Source organism: Oncorhynchus gorbuscha, linkage group LG13, assembly GCF_021184085.1.
Source record: "Oncorhynchus gorbuscha isolate QuinsamMale2020 ecotype Even-year linkage group LG13, OgorEven_v1.0, whole genome shotgun sequence".
NCBI classification, from domain to species: Eukaryota; Metazoa; Chordata; class Actinopteri; order Salmoniformes; family Salmonidae; genus Oncorhynchus; species Oncorhynchus gorbuscha.
The window spans coordinates 10,773,970-10,798,969 of NC_060185.1; the positions used below are offsets into that span (position 1 = coordinate 10,773,970).

At 50.3% G+C, this 25,000-nt stretch overlaps 1 protein-coding gene across 3 annotated transcripts in view; it reads left to right on the forward strand.

Annotated features, from left to right (window-relative positions):
- LOC123992499 (rho guanine nucleotide exchange factor 26-like) overlaps window positions 1–25,000 on the forward strand; it is an 88,358-nt gene that overhangs the window by 27,003 nt on the left and 36,355 nt on the right. For all 3 annotated transcript variants that reach the window (XM_046293689.1, XM_046293688.1, XM_046293687.1), the window contains exons 7-8: window positions 20,434–20,586; window positions 21,082–21,211. In XM_046293689.1, coding sequence (XP_046149645.1) covers window positions 20,434–20,586; window positions 21,082–21,211 — 283 coding nt within the window. The remainder of the gene's footprint in view (window positions 1–20,433; window positions 20,587–21,081; window positions 21,212–25,000) is intronic.

Consider the following 25,000-nt stretch of genomic DNA (forward strand, 5'->3'; position numbering starts at 1 on the left):
TGTGTGTGTGTGAGAGACCTGTATGTGTGTGAGAGACCTGTGTGTGTGTGAGTGACCTGTGTTTGTGTGTGTGTGTGTGTGTGTGTGTGTGTGTGTGTGTGTGTGTGTGTGTGTGTGTGTGTGTGTGTGTGTGTGTGTGTGTGTGTGTGTGTGTGTGTGTGTGTGTGTGTGTGTGTGTGTGTGTGTGTGTGAGAGAGAGCTGTGGCTGAGTGCTCTCTCATAAACACACACAACCCTCTGTTTCTCTGGAACAGTGTGTTCATGTCTGTCTCCTGGGTTAGCTCATGCTGGTGGCTGTGTGCATGTCTGTTTCTGTGTGGGTGTGTGTGTGTCTGTTTCCTTGAGTGTGCGCATGTCTGTTTCTGTGTGGGTGTGTGTGTGTGTCTGTTTTTCTTGTGTGTGTGCATGTCTGTTTCTGTGTGGGTGTGTGTGTGTCTGTTTCCTTGAGTGTGCGCATGTCTGTTTCTGTGTGGGTGTGTGTGTGTCTGTTTTCCTTGTGTGTGCGCATGTCTGTTTCTGTGTGGGTGTGTGTGTGTCTGTTTCCTTGTGTGTGCGCATGTCTGTTTCTGTGTGGGTGTGTGTGTGTCTGTTTCCTTGTGTGTGCGCATGTCTGTTTCTGTGTGGGTGTGTGTGTGTCTGTTTTCCTTGTGTGTGCGCATGTCTGTTTCTGTGTGGGTGTGTGTGTGTCTGTTTCCTTGTGTGTGCGCATGTCTGTTTCTGTGTGGGTGTGTGTGTGTCTGTTTCCTTGTGTGTGCGCATGTCTGTTTCTGTGTGGGTGTGTGTGTGTCTGTTTTCCTTGTGTGTGCGCATGTCTGTTTCTGTGTGGGTGTGATCTTCCCATCCCCCTCTCATTCCTGAGGTCCGAACTTGTGTGTGACACAGGTAACCCCCTCCCCCATACGACAGGTAACCCCCCCACCCGACAGGTAACCCCACCTGACAGGTAACCCCCCACCCGACAGGTAACCCCCCACACCCGACAGGTAACCCCCCATACGACAGGTAACCCTCCCCCCATACGACAGGTAACGCCCCGCACCCTACAGGTAACCCCAACAGGTAACCCCACCCTACAGGTAACCCCACCCGACAGGTAACCCCACCCTACAGGTAACCCCACCCTACAGTTAACCCCACCCGACAGGTAACCCCACCCTACAGGTAACCCCACCCTACAGGTAACCCCACCCAACAGGTAACCCCACCCGACAGGTAACCCCACCCTACAGGTAACCCCACCCTACAGGTAACCCCACCCAACAGGTAACCCCACCCAACAGGTAACCCCACCACATTAGTATTTGGAGGACATCAGTACAGAACCTTTATTAAAACTGCATAGCCCTGGGTGTCAGATGATTATCTAAAGACACGGAGAGAGAAGGGCAGGTTGGGTAATGTGGGAGAGGAGATGGACATCATCATCACGTGCAGATCTCACGTATCAGGTGTGTTGAGTGTCTGGAACGTGGTTATTCACCTCTTACCCTACGAGGTCCAGAGCCTGCTGCTTCTCTGTTCTACCTGATAATTGCACCCACCTGGTAACCCAGGTTTAAATCAGTCCCTGATTAGAGGGGAACCTGGTGTCCCAGGTCTAAATCAGTCCCTGATTAGAGGGGAACCTGGTGTCCCAGGTCTAAATAAGTCCCTGGTTAGAGGGGAACATGGTGTCCCAGGTCTAAATCAGTCCCTGATTAGAGGGAAACCTGGTGTCCCAGGTCTAAATCAGTCCCTGATTAGAGGGAAACCTGGTGTCCCAGGTCTAAATCAGTCCCTGATTAGAGGGGAACCTGGTGTCCCAGGTCTAAATCAGTCCCTGATTAGAGGGGAACCTGGTGTCCCAGGTGTAAATCAGTCCCTGGTTAGAGGGGAACCTGGTGTCCCAGGTCTAAATCAGTCCCTGGTTAGAGGGGAACCTGGTGTCCCAGGTCTAAATCAGTCCCTGATTAGAGGGGAACCTGGTGTCCCAGGTCTAAATCAGTCCCTGGTTAGAGGGGAACCTGGTGTCCCAGGTGTAAATCAGTCCCTGGTTAGAGGGGAACCTGGTGTCCCAGGTGTAAATCAGTCCCTGGTTAGAGGGGAACAATGAAACAATGCAGTGGAACTGGCTTGGTGGTCCAGAGTTGCGTTTGAAGGATCTAGAGCACAGGTGTCAAACTCATTCTATGGAGGACCGAGTGCCTGCAGGTTTTCACTCCTCCATTGGACTTGATTGATTAATTAATGTCACTAATTGGTAAGGAACTCCCCTCACCAGGTGTTCTAGGTCTTAATTGAAAGGAAAGACTATCAGACACTAGGCCCTTCATGGAATGAGTTTGACACCCCTGGTCTAGAGGAAGGTGACTGAGAGAAACACAAGTAATCCACCAGTCTTCTCTCTGGTTGAACAGGATGTTTAAACCTGCCTCGATCCACCAGTCTTCTCTCTCTGGTTGAACAGGATGTTTAAACCTGCCTCGATCCACCAGTCTTCTCTCTCTGGTTGAACAGGATGTTTAAACCTGCCTCGATCCACCAGTCTTCTCTCTCTGGTTGAACAGGATGTTTAAACCTGCCTCGATCCACCAGTCTTCTCTCTCTGGTTGAACAGGATGTTTAAACCTGCCTCGATCCACCAGTCTCCTCTCTCTGGTTGAACAGGATGTTTAAACCTGCCTCGATCCACCAGTCTTCTCTCTCTGGTTGAACAGGATGTTTAAACCTGCCTCGATCCACCAGTCTTCTCTCTCTGGTTGAACAGGATGTTTAAACCTGCCTCGATCCACCAGTCTTCTCTCTCTGGTTGAACAGGATGTTTAAACCTGCCTCGATCCACCAGTCTTCTCTCTCTGGTTGAACAGGATGTTTAAACCTGCCTCGATCCACCAGTCTTCTCTCTCTGGTTGAACAGGATGTTTAAACCTGCCTCGATCCACCAGTCTTCTCTCTCTGGTTGAACAGGATGTTTAAACCTGCCTCGATCCACCAGTCTTCTCTCTCTGGTTGAACAGGATGTTTAAACCTGTCTCGATCCACCAGTCTTCTCTCCCTGGTTCAACAGAATTAATGCCTCTTCTCCATGCACTCAAACAAACAAAACAAAACAAATTGACCTCTAACCATTAGCTCTTCTCTGTTCTGGGCTCTCTCTCTCTCTGGCTCCAGTGGAAACCTTGTCCTCCACCCTCTCCTCTCCTTCCTCTTCCCTCATCACCCCTTCCCCCTGTTCTTCACCACAGTGTTCTCTCTGACTGGTGTTTATCTGGGTCAATCAGACCGTCCCCTGCAGCACAGTCTCCTCTCTGATTGGTGTTTATCTGGGTCAGTCAGACCGTCCCCTGCAGCAGTGTCCTCCAGTACAGTGTGTGTGATCTGAACCTGGTAACTGGTGTGTCCTGGCAGGCCAGAGGTCAGGGAACATCTTTAGGAGGGGCAGGGGACATCTTTAGGAGGGGCAGGGGACATCTTTAGGAGGGGCAGGGGACAGCTTTAGGAGGGGCAGGGGACAGCTTTAGGAGAGGCAGGGGACAGCTTTAGGAGGGGCAGGGGACATCTTGAGGAGGGACAGGGTACAGCTTTAGGAGGGGCAGGGGACAGCTTTAGGAGAGGCAGGGGACAGCTTTAGGAGGGGCAGGGGACAGCTTTAGGAGGGGCAGGGGACAGCTTTAGGAGGGGCAGGGGACATCTTTAGGAGAGGCAGGGGACAGCTTTAGGAGGGGCAGTGGACAGCTTTAGGAGGGGCAGGGGACAGCTTTAGGAGGGGCAGAGGACATCTTTAGGAGGGGCAGGGGACAGCTTTAGGAGGGGCAGGGGAAGGCTTTAGGAGGGGCAGGGGACAGCTTTAGGAGGGGCAGGGGACAGCTTTAGGAGGGGCAGGGTACATCTTGAGGAGGGACAGGGTACAGCTTTAGGAGGGGCAGGGGACAGCTTTAGGAGAGGCAGGGGACAGCTTTAGGAGGGGCAGGGGACAGCTTTAGGAGAGGCAGGGGACAGCTTTAGGAGAGGCAGGGGACAGCTTTAGGAGGGGCAGGGGACATCGTTAGGAGGGGCAGGGGACATCGTTAGGAGAGGCAGGGGACATCGTTAGGAGGGGCAGGGGACATCGTTAGGAGGGGCAGGGGACATCGTTAGGAGGGGCAGGGGACATCTTTATATTATTTATTTAACCTTTATTTAACTAGGCAAGTCATTTAAGAACAAATTCTTATTTACGATGACGACCTTCCAAAAGGCCTCCTGCAGGGACAGGGGCCTGGGATTCGAAATAAATCAAATCAAAATATAGGACTAAACACACATTACGACAAGAGACACTACATAAAAGCAAGACCTAAGATAACAACCTAGCAACACATGACAACACAGCATGCAACTAGGGCCGGGCGTTATGGCCAAAATCTCATCTCCCTATATATATTCTTATTTACAATGACGGCCTACCCCAGCCAAACCCAGACGACAGTGGGTTGTGTTTGGCCCAATGGGACTCCCAATCACAGCCGGATGTGATGTAGCCTGGATTCGAACCAGGTCCTGTAGTGACACCTCTTGCACTGGGATGCAGTGTCTTAGACCGCTGCACCACTTGGGATCTCCGATAACGATACATATCACCATATACACATTGGTTTGTCAATTCAATGAATAAATAGTTTATCTAAAGGCCTATTTCTTATTACAGTTTTAATTAACTGAACAAATTAAAAGGTGTTTAGTCATATTTGATTATTTATTTTATTTAGAACCTGTGCAAATGTTCAATTAAGCACGTAACAAAATATAAACTGTTAATGTATAGAACCTAAAAAGGTAAATGGAAAACACTTCAACTATAGTTTCAAACAAAATAAATATAGGCCTAAAATATGTATCTTTTAGGGGGGCTTGCCTGTTTTGCATGTTATTTTGGCATTAATACACATGTCAATTTGCATTTGGTACCTTGGGTCGAGTGTTAGCACCAACTCACGAAACCCCTGTTTCCCGACAGTGTAAATTGGGGCCATGTCTTTGCAGATGTTAGTTGTAACAGCAGCTGTTATCTCCTTCCATCTTCATGGTTCTTTGCCATATGTTGTGCCGCAGGCCAGCCTCCTGCAACGTCTGAGTCGGGGGTTTGTTTTGAGCACTCGACTGTACTGTTTTGGGTCTCACCCGTAGACTCTCTCCGTACTGTTTCACATGATTCTTGTGTAGGTGGTAAAGGAGGTTAGTGGTGATAGAGCCTGTTGTCAGGACCATGTAGGTGGTAAAGGAGGTTAGTGGTGATAGAGTCTGTTGTCAGGACTGTGTAGGTGGTAAAGGAGGTTAGTGGTGATAGAGCCTGTTGTCAGGACCATGTAGGTGGTAAAGGAGGTTAGTGGTGATAGAGCCTGTTGTCAGGACCATGTAGGTGGTAAAGGAGGTTAGTGGTGATAGAGTCTGTTGTCAGGACCATGTAGGTGGTAAAGGAGGTTAGTGGTGATAGAGCCTGTTGTCAGGACCATGTAGGTGGTAAAGGAGGTTAGTGGTGATAGAGCCTGTTGTCAGGACCATGTAGGTGGTAAAGGAGGTTAGTGGTGATAGAGCCTGTTGTCAGGACCGTGTAGGTGGTAAAGGAGGTTAGTGGTGATAGAGCCTGTTGTCGGGACCATGTAGGTGGTAAAGGAGGTTAGTGGTGATAGAGCCTGTTGTCAGGACCATGTAGGTGGTAAAGGAGGTTAGTGGTGTTTGAGCCTGTTGTCAGGACCATGTAGGTGGTAAAGGAGGTTAGTGGTGATAGAGCCTGTTGTCAGGACCATGTAGGTGGTAAAGGAGGTTAGTGGTGATAGAGCCTGTTGTCAGGACCATGTAGGTGGTAAAGGAGGTTAGTGGTGATAGAGCCTGTTGTCAGGACCATGTAGGTGGTAAAGGAGGTTAGTGGTGATAGAGCCTGTTGTCAGGACCATGTAGGTGGTAAAGGAGGTTAGTGGTGATAGAGCCTGTTGTCAGGACCATGTAGGTGGTAAAGGAGGTTAGTGGTGATAGAGCTGTTGTCGGGACCATGTAGGTGGTAAAGGAGGTTAGTGGTGATAGAGCCTGTTGTCAGGACCATGTAGGTGGTAAAGGAGGTTAGTGGTGATAGAGCCTGTTGTCAGGACCATGTAGGTGGTAAAGGAGGTTAGTGGTGTTTGAGTCTCTTGTCAGGACCATGTAGGTGGTAAAGGAGGTTAGTGGTGATAGAGCCTGTTGTCGGGACCATGTAGGTGGTAAAGGAGGTTAGTGGTGATAGAGCCTGTTGTCGGGACCATGTAGGTGGTAAAGGAGGTTAGTGGTGATAGAGCCTGTTGTCAGGACCATGTAGGTGGTAAAGGAGGTTAGTGGTGATAGAGCCTGTTGTCAGGACCATGTAGGTGGTAAAGGAGGTTAGTGGTGATAGAGCCTGTTGTCAGGACCATGTAGGTGGTAAAGGAGGTTAGTGGTGTTTGAGTCTCTTGTCAGGACCATGTAGGTGGTAAAGGAGGTTAGTGGTGTTTGAGTCTGTTGTCAGGACCATGTAGGTGGTAAAGGAGGTTAGTGGTGATAGAGCCTGTTGTCAGGACCATGTAGGTGGTAAAGGAGGTTAGTGGTGATAGAGCCTGTTGTCAGGACCATGTAGGTGGTAAAGGAGGTTAGTGGTGTTTGAGTCTCTTGTCAGGACCGTGTAGGTCAGGGGTGTCAAACTCAAATACCCAGTGGGCCAAAATGTAAAACCTGAACAAAGTCACGGGCAACGTTGAACAAATTAACCTTTTAATATGGACCCAAACAAGTTTTGCTTTAACATTGAATATGGAACAAGCATCGCTTATTACCATACAATATATCATTTAATAGTGGAGACATGCAACATCGAATTTCAAATGAAAAAACACATCAATGGCATTCATTTATTAAATAAATAAAATTTAAATAAAAATTGTATGCCTCTTTTCTATTTGCAGCCTTCTGATTTAAATACCAAAATAAACTTTTTCCACTGGCTAATAATTTTACAAATAAAATGATAATAAATCAATCAACCATTCAAGCCCATGCCTTGTAGCAAGAAAAAGTGCATAAAGAAAACGTTAATTATTGCACACTGGTCTAATCTGATGTGCCCAAGCCAGATACCTGGCATCTCTTCTTGGATGCTAGTTCATCAATGTCTGGGCTCAAGCTCTGAGCTGAAGAAATCCTCAGTATCGAGCGAAGATGTTCATCAGTCAGACGTCTCCTGTGAGTTGTTTTGGTCATCTTCATCGAGGAGAAAAGTTGCTCGACATAGATAAGTGCTGCCGAACATGGAGAGCATCTGAGCAGCTTGGGTGCGGAGCTGAGGCATTGTGTCAGGGATGAACCGTGGAAACTGTGCGGCGCCCACAGCATCATACTTTGACTTCAGCGTGTCGTTGCACTGGAGTTCAATCAGCTCCATTTGGATGTTGGTTGGTGCATTTTCCACATCAACTGCGAAGGGATTACTAAGCAGTTCAAACTTGCATTTCTGGGCATCGAAGTCGGCAAATCGCCGGCTAAACTCAGCGGCGAGAACACTGAGTTTTTCAGCAAACTGTGCGCATGGGAACACGGCGGTAGAGATCTGCGCTTTTATGGATTGGCAGCAGGGAAAATGGCAAGGGTTTCCTTGCAGCATCTGATTCTCCCACAGGCACAGTTTAGTTTTGAAGGCCCTCACTGCAGCGTACATGTCTGTGATGATGCGCCCCCACCCCTGAAGCTGCAGGTTCAGCACATCGAGATGGCTCGAGATGTCACAGAGAAAGGCCAGCTCACACAGGAACCTTTGCTCCCGGAGCTCTGCTGTATCCTTCCCTTTGGTTTCCAGGAATTGACATATTTCCTCACGCAGCTCGAAACATCTGTTCAGTACTTTTCCTCTGCTTAGCCATCTCACCTCTGTGTGATACGGCACGTCTGCGTATTCCGAACCATACTCCTCCAGAAAAGATTTAAACTGGCGGTGATTTAGACCTTTGGCTCTTATAAAGTTAACTACCTGTGTTACTGTGGTCATAACATGTTCCATCTTTAGGGCTTTGGCACACAGTGCTTCCTGATGTATGATGCAGTGGTAAACAGTTAGCTCACCTGCACAGTTCTCTTCCCGCATCTTCTCCCGAACCATGCCCACCAGTCCACTCTTTTTACCGCACATCGCTGGCGCAACATCTGTCGTTAATCCAACGAGTTTATCCCACGGCAGCTTTATTTCAGTTACACATTTGGAAACCTCCTCAAATATTTCCTTTCCTGTGGTTGTGCCATGCATTGATTTGAATCCTAAAAGCTCCTCCGTAACACACAGATTTGAGTCCACTCCACGGATGAAGACTGACAGCTGAGCAGTATCAGATGCGTCGCAGCTCTCATCCACAGCGAGGGAGAACGCAACAAAATATTTTCCCTTTTCCATCAGCTGGTCATACAGATTGGTGGCAAGATCACATGTGCGATCAGCTACTGTGTTCCTGCTCAGGCTCACGTTTGAAAATGCTTGTTTTTTCTCTGGGCATACGAGGTCACAAACCTTCATCATGCACTTTTTCATGAACTCTCCCTCATTAAAGGGCCGGGCTGATTTTGCGATCTCTGCTGCCACTATATAACTAGCCTTTACAGCAGCCTCGCTTTGTGATGTGGCTTTTTTAAACATATTCTGTTGTGAAACCAAACTTATTTTCATCTCCTCTACTTTCTGGCTCCTTTGAGTCATGTCCAGGTCCTTGTATTTGTCATGGTGTTTCGTTTCATAGTGTCGTCTAATGTTGTACTCCTTACTTACAGCCACGTTGACTCCACAAACAAGACAAACAGGTTTGTCTTTTACATATGTAAACAGATATTCTGCCTCCCACTTGTCCAGAAAGCTCCTGTTTTCTGCCTTTCTTTTTGCCATTTCTGGGAAGGGTTAGCTCGCTGACAGTTGTAGCGTCTATGTTGCTATGACTACTGTCACAGAGGAGAGAGCGTTTCTGGGTCCTGTCCTGATTGGCGCGCGAAAACAGCAGAGCATTATGGGATTCGTAGTATTAGTGGTGAATGCGCTGTATAATACCGGCGGGCCAGGGATTCGTAGTATTAGTGGTGAATGCGCTGTATAATACCGGCGGGCCAGCTCTAGTAGGGTGCTGACTACCTCAAGCTCTAAACCCTCAGAGGTAGTAATCACACCTGTGGGAGGAGGGGCATTCTTCTTACCAAACCACATCACATAATTTGATTTGGAGGTATTCAGAACAAGCTTAGAACAAGGGTAGAGAAAGCATGTTGTACACTAAGAAAGTTTTGTTGTAGAACGTTTAACACACAATCCGGGGAGGCACCAGCTGAGTATAAGACTGTATCATCTGCATATAAATGGATGAGAGAGCTTCCTACTGCCTGAGCTGTGTTGTTGATGTAAATTGAGAAGAGTGTGGGGCAGAGGACAGCTTTAGGGAAGGGTTATAGTGCCTGGGTTTAGGGAAGGGTTATAGTGCCTGGGTTTAGGGAAGGGTTATAGTGCCTGGGTTTAGGGAAGGGTTATAGTGCCTGGGTTTAGGGAAGGGTTATGGTGCCTGGGTTTAGGGAAGGGTTATAGTGCCTGGGTTTAGGGAAGGGTTATAGTGCCTGGGTTTAGGGAAGGGTTATAGTGCCTGGGTTTAGGGAAGGGTTATAGTGCCTGGGTTTAGGGAAGGGTTATAGTGCCTGGGTTTAGGGAAGGGTTATAGTATTTGGGTTTAGGGAAGGGTTATAGTGCCTGGGTTTAGGGAAGGGTTATAGTGCCTGGGTTTAGGGAAGGGTTATAGTGCCTGGGTTTAGGGAAGGGTTATAGTGCCTGGGCTTAGGGAAGGGTTATAGTGCCTGGGTTTAGGGAATGGTTATAGTGCCTGGGTTTAGGGAAGGGTTATGGTGCCTGGGTTTAGGGAAGGGTTATGGTGCCTGGGTTTAGGGAAGGGTTATAGTGCCTGGGTTTAGGGAAGGGTTATAGTGCCTGGGTTTAGGGAAGGGTTATAGTGCCTGGGTTTAGGGAAGGGTTATAGTGCCTGGGTTTAGGGAAGGGTTATAGTGCCTGGGTTTAGGGAAGGGTTATAGTGCCTGGGTTTAGGGAAGGGTTATAGTGCCTGGGTTTAGGGAAGGGTTATAGTGCCTGGGTTTAGGGAAGGGTTATAGTGCCTGGGTTTAGGGAAGGGTTATAGTGCCTGGGTTTAGGGAAGGGTTATAGTGCCTGGGTTTAGGGAAGGGTTATAGTGCCTGGGTTTAGGGAAGGGTTATAGTGCCTGGGTTTAGGGAAGGGTTATAGTGCCTGGGTTTAGGGAAGGGTTATAGTGCCTGGGTTTAGGGAAGGGTTATAGTGCCTGGGTTTAGGGAAGGGTTATAGTGCCTGGGTTTAGGGAAGGGTTATAGTGCCTGGGTTTAGGGAAGGGTTATAGTGCCTGGGTTTAGGGAAGGGTTATAGTGCCTGGGTTTAGGGAAGGGTTATAGTGCCTGGGTTTAGGGAAGGGTTATAGTGCCTGAGTTTTATCCTGATGAGGGTCTTCGTCATTTCCACCATGGCAATGTTTGCTAGAAATAGTCAGGCCTCAGAATACTGTGTTAGAGAGGCGTATAGGGATGGGTGTGGTTATTCAGATGATTCTTTATTCGAATATCTGAACGGACGTTAGTGTTCGATTAGTCGACTACTTTTTCTGAATAAATGTATATTATAGGCCTATTTTATCAATTACAACATACCATGACATTTGAAATTCTTAATTTAATAAATCAACAAACTTTTGAATGTATTTTGTTTGTATTATTATTTTTTCTTCCATGCGCCCCAATAAACAGACAGACACCATACAGAGGCTCCACACGCCTGGAGCTTGTTGTTGTCGGCCAATAAACAGACGTACCATACAGAGGCTCCACACGCCTGGAGCTTGTTGTTGTCGGCCAATAAACAGACGTACCATACAGAGGCTCCACACGCCTGGAGCTTGTTGTTGTCGGCCAATAAACAGACGTACCATACAGAGGCTCCACACGCCTGGAGCTTGTTGTTGTCGGCCAATAAACAGACGTACCATACAGAGGCTCCACACGCCTGGAGCTTGTTGTTGTCGGCCAATAAACAGACGTACCATACAGAGGCTCCACACGCCTGGAGCTTGTTGTTGTCGGCCAATAAACAGACGTACCATACAGAGGCTCCACACGCCTGGAGCTTGTTGTTGTCGGCCAATAAACAGACAGACACCATACAGAGCCTCCACACGCCTGGAGCTTGTTGTTGTCGGCCAATAAACAGACGTACCATACAGAGGCTCCACACGCCTGGAGCTTGTTGTTGTCGGCCAATCAAAGCGGCACTACAGTCATAGCCTCCACACGCCTGGAGCTTGTTGTTGTCGGCCAATCACAGCGGCACTACAGTCATAGCCTCCACACGCCTGGAGCTTGTTGTTGTCGGCCAATCAAAGCGGCACTACAGTCATAGCCTCCACACGCGTGGAGCTTGTTGTTGTCGGCCAATCAAAGCGGCACTACAGTCAGAGCCTCCACACGCCTGGAGCTTGTTGTTGTCGGCCAATCACAGCGGCACTACAGTCATAGCCTCCACACGCCTGGAGCTTGTTGTTGTCGGCCAATCACAGCGGCACTACAGTCAGAGCCTCCACACGCCTGGAGCTTGTTGTTGTCGGCCAATCACAGCGGCACTACAGTCATAGCCTCCACACGCCTGGAGCTTGTTGTTGTCGGCCAATCAAAGCGGCACTACAGTCATAGCCTCCACACGCGTGGAGCTTGTTGTTGTCGGCCAATCAAAGCGGCACAACAGTCAGAGCCTCCACACGCCTGGAGCTTGTTGTTGTCGGCCAATCAAAGCGGCACTACAGTCATAGCCTCCACACGCGTGGAGCTTGTTGTTGTCGGCCAATCAAAGCGGCACTACAGTCATAGCCTCCACACGCCTGGAGCTTGTTGTTGTCGGCCAATCAAAGCGGCACTACAGTCATAGCCTCCACACGCGTGGAGCTTGTTGTTGTCGGCCAATCAAAGCGGCACTACAGTCAGAGCCTCCACACGCGTGGAGCTTGTTGTTGTCGGCCAATCAAAGCGGCACTACAGTCATAGCCTCCACACGCGTGGAGCTTGTTGTTGTCGGCCAATCAAAGCGGCACTACAGTCATAGCCTCCACACGCCTGGAGCTTGTTGTTGTCGGCCAATCAAAGCGGCACTACAGTCATAGCCTCCACACGCGTGGAGCTTGTTGTTGTCGGCCAATCAAAGCGGCACTACAGTCATAGCCTCCACACGCGTGGAGCTTGTTGTTGTCGGCCAATCAAAGCGGCACTACAGTCATAGCCTCCACACGCGTGGAGCTTGTTGTTGTCGGCCAATCAAAGCGGCACTACAGTCATAGCCTCCACACGCGTGGAGCTTGTTGTTGTCGGCCAATCAAAGCGGCACTACAGTCAGAGCCTCCACACGCGTGGAGCTTGTTGTTGTCGGCCAATCAAAGCGGCACTACAGTCATAGCCTCCACACGTGTGGAGCTTGTTGTTGTCGGCCAATCAAAGCAGCACTACAGTCATAGCCTCCACACGCCTGGAGCTTGTTGTTGTCGGCCAATCAAAGCGGCACTACAGTCATAGCCTCCACACGCGTGGAGCTTGTTGTTGTCGGCCAATCAAAGCGGCACTACAGTCAGAGCCTCCACACGCGTGGAGCTTGTTGTTGTCGGCCAATCAAAGCGGCACTACAGTCATAGCCTCCACACGCGTGGAGCTTGTTGTTGTCGGCCAATCAAAGCGGCACTACAGTCATAGACTCCACACGCCTGGAGCTTGTTGTTGTCGGCCAATCAAAGCGGCACTACAGTCATAGCCTCCACACGCGTGGAGCTTGTTGTTGTCGGCCAATCAAAGCGGCACTACAGTCATAGCCTCCACACGCGTGGAGCTTGTTGTTGTCGGCCAATCAAAGCGGCACTACAGTCATAGCCTCCACACGCCTGGAGCTTGTTGTTGTCGGCCAATCAAAGCGGCACTACAGTCATAGCCTCCACACGCGTGGAGCTTGTTGTTGTCGGCCAATCAAAGCGGCACTACAGTCATAGCCTCCACACGCGTGGAGCTTGTTGTTGTCGGCCAATCAAAGCGGCACTACAGTCATAGCCTCCACACGCGTGGAGCTTGTTGTTGTCGGCCAATCAAAGCGGCACTACAGTCATAGCCTCCACACGCGTGGAGCTTGTTGTTGTCGGCCAATCAAAGCGGCACTACAGTCATAGCCTCCACACGCGTGGAGCTTGTTGTTGTCGGCCAATCAAAGCGGCACTACAGTCATAGCCTCCACACGCGTGGAGCTTGTTGTTGTCGGCCAATCAAAGCGGCACTACAGTCATAGCCTCCACACGCCTGGAGCTTGTTGTTGTCGGCCAATCAAAGCGGCACTACAGTCATAGCCTCCACACGCGTGGAGCTTGTTGTTGTCGGCCAATCAAAGCGGCACTACAGTCATAGCCTCCACACGCGTGGAGCTTGTTGTTGTCGGCCAATCAAAGCGGCACTACAGTCATAGCCTCCACACGCGTGGAGCTTGTTGTTGTCGGCCAATCAAAGCGGCACTACAGTCATAGCCTCCACACGCGTGGAGCTTGTTGTTGTCGGCCAATCAAAGCGGCACTACAGTCATAGCCTCCACACGCGTGGAGCTTGTTGTTGTCGGCCAATCAAAGCGGCACTACAGTCATAGCCTCCACACGCGTGGAGCTTGTTGTTGTCGGCCAATCAAAGCGGCACTACAGTCATAGCCTCCACACGCGTGGAGCTTGTTGTTGTCGGCCAATCAAGCGGCACTACAGTCATAGCCTCCACACGCGTGGAGCTTGTTGTTGTCGGCCAATCAAAGCGGCACTACAGTCATAGCCTCCACACGCGTGGAGCTTGTTGTTGTCGGCCAATCAAAGCGGCACTACAGTCATAGCCTCCACACGCGTGGAGCTTGTTGTTGTCGGCCAATCAAAGCGGCACTACAGTCATAGCCTCCACACGCGTGGAGCTTGTTGTTGTCGGCCAATCAAAGCGGCACTACAGTCATAGCCTCCACACGCGTGGAGCTTGTTGTTGTCGGCCAATCAAAGCGGCACTACAGTCATAGCCTCCACACGCGTGGAGCTTGTTGTTGTCGGCCAATCAAAGCGGCACTACAGTCATAGCCTCCACACGCGTGGAGCTTGTTGTTGTCGGCCAATCAAAGCGGCACTACAGTCATAGCCTCCACACGCGTGGAGCTTGTTGTTGTCGGCCAATCAAAGCGGCACTACAGTCATAGCCTCCACACGCGTGGAGCTTGTTGTTGTCGGCCAATCAAGCGGCACTACAGTCATAGCCTCCACACGCGTGGAGCTTGTTGTTGTCGGCCAATCAAAGCGGCACTACAGTCATAGCCTCCACACGCGTGGAGCTTGTTGTTGTCGGCCAATCAAAGCGGCACTACAGTCATAGCCTCCACACGCGTGGAGCTTGTTGTTGTCGGCCAATCAAAGCGGCACTACAGTCATAGCCTCCACACGCGTGGAGCTTGTTGTTGTCGGCCAATCAAAGCGGCACTACAGTCATAGCCTCCACACGCGTGGAGCTTGTTGTTGTCGGCCAATCAAAGCGGCACTACAGTCATAGCCTCCACGCGTGGAGCGCGCCAATGGTCATAGCTTGCTTGTTGTTGTCGGCCAATCAAAGCGGCACTACAGTCATAGCCTCCACACGCGTGGAGCTTGTTGTTGTCGGCCAATCAAAGCGGCACTACAGTCATAGCCTCCACACGCGTGGAGCTTGTTGTTGTCGGCCAATCAAGCGGCACTACAGTCATAGCCTCCACACGCGTGGAGCTTGTTGTTGTCGGCCAATCAAAGCGGCACTACAGTCATAGCCTCCACACGCGTGGAGCTTGTTGTTGTCGGCCAATCAAAGCGGCACTACAGTCATAGCCTCCACACGCGTGGAGCTTGTTGTTGTCGGCCAATCAAAGCGGCACTACAGTCATAGCCTCCACACGCGTGGAGCTTGTTGTTGTCGGCCAATCAAGCGGCACTACAGTCAGAGCCTCCACACGCGTGGAGCTTGTTGTTGTCGGCCAATCAAAGCGGCACTACAGTCATAGCCTCCACACGCGTGGAGCTTGTTGTTGTCGGCCAATCAAAGCGGCACTACAGTCATAGCCTCCACACGCCTGGAGCTTGTTGTTGTCGGCCAATCAAAGCGGCACTACAGTCATAGCCTCCACACGCGTGGAGCTTGTTGTTGTCGGCCAATCAAAGCGGCACTACAGTCAGAGCCTCCACACGCGTGGAGCTTGTTGTTGTCGGCCAATCAAAGCGGCACTACAGTCATAGCCTCCACACGCGTGGAGCTTGTTGTTGTCGGCCAATCAAAGCGGCACTACAGTCATAGCCTCCACACGCCTGGAGCTTGTTGTTGTCGGCCAATCAAAGCGGCACTACAGTCATAGCCTCCACACGCGTGGAGCTTGTTGTTGTCGGCCAATCAAAGCGGCACTACAGTCATAGCCTCCACACGCGTGGAGCTTGTTGTTGTCGGCCAATCAAAGCGGCACTACAGTCATAGCCTCCACACGCGTGGAGCTTGTTGTTGTCGGCCAATCAAAGCGGCACTACAGTCATAGCCTCCACACGCGTGGAGCTTGTTGTTGTCGGCCAATCAAAGCGGCACTACAGTCATAGCCTCCACACGCGTGGAGCTTGTTGTTGTCGGCCAATCAAAGCGGCACTACAGTCAGAGCCTCCACACGCGTGGAGCTTGTTGTTGTCGGCCAATCAAAGCGGCACTACAGTCATAGCCTCCACACGCGTGGAGCTTGTTGTTGTCGGCCAATCAAAGCGGCACTACAGTCATAGCCTCCACACGCCTGGAGCTTGTTGTTGTCGGCCAATCAAAGCGGCACTACAGTCATAGCCTCCACACGCGTGGAGCTTGTTGTTGTCGGCCAATCAAAGCGGCACTACAGTCAGAGCCTCCACACGCGTGGAGCTTGTTGTTGTCGGCCAATCAAGCGGCACTACAGTCATAGCCTCCACACGCGTGGAGCTTGTTGTTGTCGGCCAATCAAAGCGGCACTACAGTCATAGCCTCCACACGCCTGGAGCTTGTTGTTGTCGGCCAATCAAGCGGCACTACAGTCATAGCCTCCACACGCGTGGAGCTTGTTGTTGTCGGCCAATCAAAGCGGCACTACAGTCATAGCCTCCACACGCGTGGAGCTTGTTGTTGTCGGCCAATCAAAGCGGCACTACAGTCATAGCCTCCACACGCGTGGAGCTTGTTGTTGTCGGCCAATCAAAGCGGCACTACAGTCATAGCCTCCACACGCGTGGAGCTTGTTGTTGTCGGCCAATCAAAGCGGCACTACAGTCATAGCCTCCACACGCCTGGAGCTTGTTGTTGTCGGCCAATCAAAGCGGCACTACAGTCATAGCCTCCACACGCGTGGAGCTTGTTGTTGTCGGCCAATCAAAGCGGCACTACAGTCATAGCCTCCACACGCGTGGAGCTTGTTGTTGTCGGCCAATCAAAGCGGCACTACAGTCATAGCCTCCACACGCGTGGAGCTTGTTGTTGTCGGCCAATCAAAGCGGCACTACAGTCATAGCCTCCACACGCGTGGAGCTTGTTGTTGTCGGCCAATCAAAGCGGCACTACAGTCATAGCCTCCACACGCCTGGAGCTTGTTGTTGTCGGCCAATCAAAGCGGCACTACAGTCATAGCCTCCACACGCGTGGAGCTTGTTGTTGTCGGCCAATCAAAGCGGCACTACAGTCATAGCCTCCACACGCGTGGAGCTTGTTGTTGTCGGCCAATCAAAGCGGCACTACAGTCATAGCCTCCACACGCGTGGAGCTTGTTGTTGTCGGCCAATCAAAGCGGCACTACAGTCATAGCCTCCACACGCGTGGAGCTTGTTGTTGTCGGCCAATCAAAGCGGCACTACAGTCATAGCCTCCACACGCGTGGAGCTTGTTGTTGTCGGCCAATCAAAGCGGCACTACAGTCATAGCCTCCACACGCCTGGAGCTTGTTGTTGTCGGCCAATCAAAGCGGCACTACAGTCATAGCCTCCACACGCGTGGAGCTTGTTGTTGTCGGCCAATCAAAGCGGCACTACAGTCATAGCCTCCACACGCGTGGAGCTTGTTGTTGTCGGCCAATCAAAGCGGCACTACAGTCATAGCCTCCACACGCGTGGAGCTTGCTGTTGTCGGCCAATCAAAGCGGCACTACAGTCATAGCCTCCACACGCGTGGAGCTTGTTGTTGTCGACCAATCAAAGCGGCACTACAGTCATAGCCTCCACACGCGTGGAGCTTGTTGTTGTCGGCCAATCAAAGCGGCACTACAGTCATAGCCTCCACACGCGTGGAGCTTGTTGTTGTCGGCCAATCAAAGCGGCACTACAGTCATAGCCTCCACACGCGTGGAGCTTGTTGTTGTCGGCCAATCAAAGCGGCACTACAGTCATAGCCTCCACACGCGTGGAGCTTGTTCTTGTCGGCCAATCAAAGCGGCACTACAGTCATAGCCTCCACACGCCTGGAGCTTGTTGTTGTCGGCCAATCACAGCGGCACTACAGTCATAGCCTCCACACGCGTGGAGCTTGTTGTTGTCGGCCAATCAAAGCGGCACTACAGTCATAGCCTCCACACGCGTGGAGCTTGTTGTTGTCGGCCAATCAAAGCGGCACTACAGTCATAGCCTCCACACGCGTGGAGCTTGTTGTTGTCGGCCAATCAAAGCGGCACTACAGTCATAGCCTCCACACGCGTGGAGCTTGTTGTTGTCGGCCAATCAAAGCGGCACTACAGTCATAGCCTCCACACGCGTGGAGCTTGTTGTTGTCGGCCAATCAAAGCGGCACTACAGTCATAGCCTCCACACGCGTGGAGCTTGTTGTTGTCGGCCAATCAAAGCGGCACTACAGTCATAGCCTCCACACGCGTGGAGCTTGTTGTTGTCGGCCAATCAAAGCGGCACTACAGTCATAGCCTCCACACGCGTGGAGCTTGTTGTTGTCGGCCAATCAAAGCGGCACTACAGTCATAGCCTCCACACGCGTGGAGCTTGTTGTTGTCGGCCAATCAAAGCGGCACTACAGTCAGTGAACTGGGATATTTGTAATCAATGCAAAATGGAATTAAAATGACAGAATGACATTACCTTAATGAAAAGGACTGGACAACAGGTAGACTGTTGTTTCATCTGAATGGAGTTGTTGTAGACGGGGACGGGGAGAGCAGCAACACAGCCTGAACTAGCCTTGTTGTAGACGGGGAGAGCAGCAACACAGCCTGAACTAGCCTTGTTGTAGACGGGGACGGGGAGAGCAGCAACACAGCCTGAACTAGCCTTGTTGTAGAGGGGGACGGGGAGAGCAGCAACACAGCCTGAACTAGCCTTGTTGTAGAGGGGGACGGGGAGAGCAGCAACACAGCCTGAACTAGCCTTGTTGTAGAGGGGGACGGGGAGAGCAGCAACACAGCCTGAACTAGCCTTGTTGTAGAGGGGGACGGGGAGAGCAGCAACACAGCCTGAACTAGCCTTGTTGTAGAGGGGGACGGGGAGAGCAGCAACACAGCCTGAACTAGCCTTGTTGTAGAGGGGGACGGGGAGAGCAGCAACACAGCCTGAACTAGCCTTGTTGTAGACGGGGACGGGGAGAGCAGCAACACAGCCTGAACTAGCCTTGTTGTAGACGGGGACATGGAGAGCAGCAACACAGCCTGAACTAGCCTTGTTGTAGACGGGGACGGGGAGAGCAGCAACACAGCCTGAACTAGCCTTGTTGTAGAGGGGGACGGGGAGAGTAGCAACACAGCCTGAACTAGCCTAGTTGTAGAGGGGGACGGGGAGAGCAGCAACACAGCCTGAACTAGCCTTGTTGTAGAGGGGGACGGGGAGAGCAGCAACACAGCCTGAACTAGCCTTGTTGTAGAGGGGGACGGGGAGAGCAGCAACACAGCCTGAACTAGCCTTGTTGTAGACGGGGACGGGGAGAGCAGCAACACAGCCTGAACTAGCCTTGTTGTGGACGGGGAGAGCAGCAACACAGCCTGAACTAGCCTTGTTGTAGACGAGGACGGGGAGAGCAGCAACACAGCCTGAACTAGCCTTGTTGTAGAGGGGGACGGGGAGAGCAGCAACACAGCCTGAACTAGCCTTGTTGTAGACGAGGACGGGGAGAGCAGCAACACAGCCTGAACTAGCCTTGTTGTAGACGAGGACGGGGAGAGCAGCAACACAGCCTGAACTAGCCTTGTTGTAGAGGGGGACGGGGAGAGCAGCAACACAGCCTGAACTAGCCTTGTTGTAGACGAGGACTGGGAGTGCAGAACTAGCCTTGCTAGCTGGCTGTCTTAGCAAGCAGACCGGCACAACCAGATGGGATGATTAATATCCTCTGGCATCTACAAGTTTGTCTAGCTAGTCCGAGTTAACGCTACTCCCCCTCCCCTGTGTCACACAGACCGGCCCCCTCCCCTGTGTCACACAGACTGGCCCCCTCTCTTGTGTCACACGGACCGGCCCACTCCCCCGTGTCACACGTACCAACCCCCTCCCCTGTGTCACACGGACCGACCCCCTCCCCTGTGTCACACGGACCTGTCCGGCTGCAGGGCAGGCTGTACCCAAATTTAAACCAAGTTATTTGTTTTTGCATGTATTTCGATGATCTGGATATCCGATAAAATGTCATGGGATTATTTGAATAGTGAAATGATTTCAGATGCCTATCGTGTGTGTGAAATGTGTCAGCGGCTGGGGTAGGTCACTGTAGGTGGATCTGCAGATGAGTTGAAACAAGGGCTAACTGGTTGAGGTCAACTTCCTGTGGCTGTATGACAGTTTCCTGTGTATCACCGTGGACCTGGTGTCTGCTGTTAGAGGCCATCTGCCCCAGGCTGACAGGAAGAGGAAGCCCTGTGTGTTACCTGCTAATGATTCCACCGAGCTAATTTAGGCAGTCCGGGAGTTTCTCTCCTGTGATGATATGGTGAGGCTGGGACAGGTGTCAGAGACACTTCATGCCAATGTGCGTGTGTTTGTGTTTGTGCGTGTGCGTGTGTTTGTGCGTGTGCGTGTGTTTGTGTTTGTGCGTGTGTTTGTTTTTGTGAGAGTGTATGAGATGACTAAAACAGGCAGATCATCCAGCGAACATTTTTCAGTTTTGAAGCAAATTTTTGTGCAATTCTATACATTTTGCCATGCATTCTACTATTACAACTTTCAAGAGTGTCTCTCTCTCTCTGTCTCTCTCTGTCTCGCTCTGTCTCTCTCTCTGTCTCTCTCTCTGTCTCTCTGTCTCTGTCTCTCTGTCTCTGTCTCTCTCTGTCTCTCTCTCTCCCCCTCTCTCTCTCCCCCTCTCTCTCTCCCCCTCTCTCTCTCCCTCCCTCTCCCTCTTTAGGTTCTTTAAAGAATTAGAGGATATACACCAGCAGAACATTGTTATAGATGACATCAGTGACGTCGTGTTCAGACACGCCCAGTCCAACTTTGACCCCTACATCACCTACTGCTCCAATGAGGTTTATCAGCAGAGGACCCTACAGAGGCTAGTGTGAGTGTACACACACACATAATACATACATACATACATACATACATACATACATACATACATACATACATACATACATACATACATACATACATACATACATACATACATACATACATACATACATACATACATACATACATACATACATACATACATACATACATACATACATACATACATACATACATACATACATACATACATACATACATACATACATACATACATACATACATACATACATACAGTATACGCATGCGTGCACACACAAGTCAACTTTGAACTGTGACTGACTGACCTCTGTCTCTCTGTCTGTGTCTTCCTGTCTCTCTCTCTCTCTCTCTCTCTGTCTCTCTGTCTGTCTCACTGTGTCTTCCTGTCTCTCTCTATGTCTCTCTGTCTGTGTCTTCCTGTCTCTCTCTATGTCTCTCTGTCTGTCTCACTGTCTCTTCCTGTCTCTCTCTATGTCTCTCTGTCTGTGTGTCCCAGCAGTAGTAAGAGTCCAGTGTTTAAGGAGATGTTGACTCGTATTGAGGGCCACCCAGACTGCAGGAACCTCCCAATGATCTCCTTCCTGATCCTGCCGATGCAGAGAGTCACACGCCTGCCTCTGCTGATGGACGTAAGACAGCATTCATATACTGGACACTCATATACTGGACACTCATATACTGGACACTCATACACTGGACACTCATACACTGGACACTCATATACTGGACACTCATACACTGGACACTCATACACTGGACACTCGTAGACTGGACACTCATACACTGGACACTCATACACTGGACACTCATATACTGGACACTCATATACTGGACACTCATACACTGGACACTCATACACTGGACACTCATATACTGGACAATCATATACTGGACAATCATATACTGGACACTCATACACTGGACACTCATATACTGGACACTCATATACTGGACATTCATATCCTGGACACTCATATACTGGACATTCATATCCTGGACACTCATATACTGGACACTCATATACTGGACACTCATATACTGGACACTCATATCCTGGACACTCATATACTGGACACTCATATACTGGACACTCATATACTGGACATTCATATACTGGCCAGTCATACACTGCACTCACATCTAACACACTCGTATACTGGACACTCATCTATGGGACACTCATTTAACACTCGTATACTGGACACTCGTATATGAGACACTCATTTAACACTCGTATACTGGACACTCATCTAACACACTCATATACTGAACACTCATATACTGGACACTCATATACTGGACACTCATCTAACACACTCATATACTGAACACTCATATACTGGACACTCATATACTGGACACTCATCTAACACACTCATATACTGAACACTCATATATTGGACACTCATACTGGACACTCATCTAACACACTCATATACTGAACACTCATATATTGGACACTCATACTGGACACTCATCTAACACACTCATATACTGAACACTCATATATTGGACACTCATACTGGACACTTTGCAAATGTATTGAAAAAAATAAAAATACCTTATGTATGTAAATATTCAGATCCTTTGCTATGAGACTCTAAATTGAGCTCAGGTGCATCCTGTCTCCATTGATCATCCTTGAGATGTTTCTACAACTTGTTGGAGTCCACCTGTGGTAAATTAATTTTATTGGACATGATTTGGAAAGGCACAGAGTTCACCACCTCATGGCAGTGCCTGAATGTAGGTATAATGGCGGGATGTACCATTTCTCCGTTGGCATTCACAATGGCAATGGAGGTTATCATCAGATCCTCAAAATGGGTTGCTGGTGGACAGCGAGTCGACTCTGGTTTCCGCCTCCCTCCACTCAGAGCCTACATGGACGACATTACAACATTGACCACCACTGTCCCATGCACCAGGAGACTGCTCAGAAAACTTGAGGAGAACATCAGCTGGGCCCGTATGAAGATTAAACCATCCAAGTCACGCAGCATCTCGAGTGTGAAGGGAGTACTCTCTGACCTGAAATTCTTCATCGGAGATGACCAAATCCCAACAGTGTCTGAGCAGCCGGTAAAAAGCCTTGGAAGGTGGTATGATGCAAGCCTGAAGGACAAAGACCAGGTGCAACAGCTGCGCAAAGACATCAGTAGTAGCCTACAGTCCATCGACAACACCCAGCTACCTGGAAAGTTAAAGGCCTGGTGTCTGCAGTTTGGTCTCCTACCCCGGGTGTTGTGGCCCTTAGCACTGTATGAGGTTCCAATCTCAACAGTGGAGAAGATGGAAAGAGGAGTCACAGGCTACGTAAAGAAGTGGCTTGGAGTTCCACGATGCCTTACCACCATAGGCCTCTATGGAGATGGTGTCCTCAAGCTGCCCCTCACCAGTCTAACAGAGGAATTCAAGTGTGCAAAAACCAGGCTCCAAATGACACTGAATGAATCTCGAGACCCAGTGGTGAGCAACAACGCGCCGACCTTGGCAACTGGGCGCAAATGGAGGCCAGGAAAAGCAGTCCAGGAGGCAACAGCAGCCCTCAGACATGCTGACATTGTGGGTCATGTTCAGCAAGGGAGAGGAGGCCTTGGGCTAACTAGCCGTGCTGCTTGGAGTAAGGCCACTGCACCAGAGCGGCGGAAGATGGTAGTGCAGGAAGTACGCCATCAGGAGGAGGCTGCAAGGTGGGCCAAGGCAGTCTCCCTTGCCAAACAGGGACAGTGGACTCGATGGGACAGTGTGGAGAAGAGGAAGATCAGCTGGAAGGATCTGTGGGCCATGGAAGCGAGGCGGTTGAGCTTTTCCATCAGAGCAACATATGACGTCCTTCCAACACCAGTTAATCTTCACCAATGGTATGGTGAAGATCCGGACTGTGCCCTCTGTTCCATGCCAGCCAACCTCAGGCACATTCTCACAGGCTGTAAAACAAGCCTCGCCCAAGGACGCTACACTTGGCGTCACAACCAAGTCCTTAAAAACCTTGCGTCCGCCCTGGAGGACAAGCGAACTGCCACCAACTCCCTACCACCCACAGCAGCATCACACTCCTTACGGACAAACTTTGTCCGCGAAGGGGCTAAACCACCGAAGAGCGGCTCTACACCATTAGAGCGAGACCAGCTGCGCTTGGCCCGCGACTGGAAAATGCTAGCTGACATTGGCCGGCAACTTGTGTTTCCTCCGGAGATCGCAACCACCACCCTAAGACCTGACATGGTGCTCTGGTCCCGTTCACTCAATAAGGTCTTCATCATTGAGCTCACAGTACCCTGGGAAAACTCAGTAGATGAGGCTTATGAGCGAAAACATCTGCGCTATGCTGATCTAGCTGCCGAAGCACGGCATCATGGCTGGAACACAGAAGTCCGACCAGTGGAGGTGGGCTGCAGAGGTTTTGTGGCAACATCTACAACCAGACTGCTTAGAGACCTGGGAATTAAGGGCCAGAGCCAGCGTTCGGCAATCAAAGCTGTATCAGAGGCGGCAGAAGGCAGCAGTCAGTGGCTCTGGATGAAGAGGAAAGACCCCAGCTGGGCCCCGAAGTGAGAGGGCCAGGAGGTATGCGGTCAACAATGATTGACTCAGGGAGGAGGACGCCCCTGCCATGCATAGTCCCATGGGATGTTTGCTATCAACAACAAGGCAACTCCTATGACTAATTGGGAATGGGACGCAAGCATAGGATTGATCACCCTGTCGCTGGCCGCCTTTGAGGAGGGTGTATAGTGTGAAAGGCCGAAACACCCTAGGAACCAAAGGTACACTACTGACGATGCGCTCCCCAAATTTCACCACGCTCACTGTTCATTAACTCTTGGAAGTGCTTGCACAAAGGATAGTAACATCTCATCCTTTGTTCTTGGAATCTGAACACTCATATATTGGACACTCATACTGGACACTTTGCAAATGTATTGAAAAAAATAAAAATACCTTATGTATGTAAATATTCAGATCCTTTGCTATGAGACTCTAAATTGAGCTCAGGTGCATCCTGTCTCCATTGATCATCCTTGAGATGTTTCTACAACTTGTTGGAGTCCACCTGTGGTAAATTAATTTTATTGGACATGATTTGGAAAGGCACACACCTGTCTATATAAAGTCCCACAGTTGACAGTGCATGTCAGAGAAAAAAAGAAGCCATGAGGTTGAATGAATTGTCAGTAGAGCTCTGAGACAGGATTGTGTTGAGGCACAGATCTGGGGAAGGGTAGCAAAACATGTCTGCAGCATTGAAGGTCCCCAAGAACACAGTGTCCTCCATCATTCTTAAATGGAAGAAGTTTGGAAGCACCAAGACTCTTCCTAGAGCTGGCCCCCCGGCCAAACTGAGCAATCAGGGGAGAAGGGCCTTGGTCAGGGAGGTGAACAATTCAAAAAACATGGTTATTGCTTTGTTATTA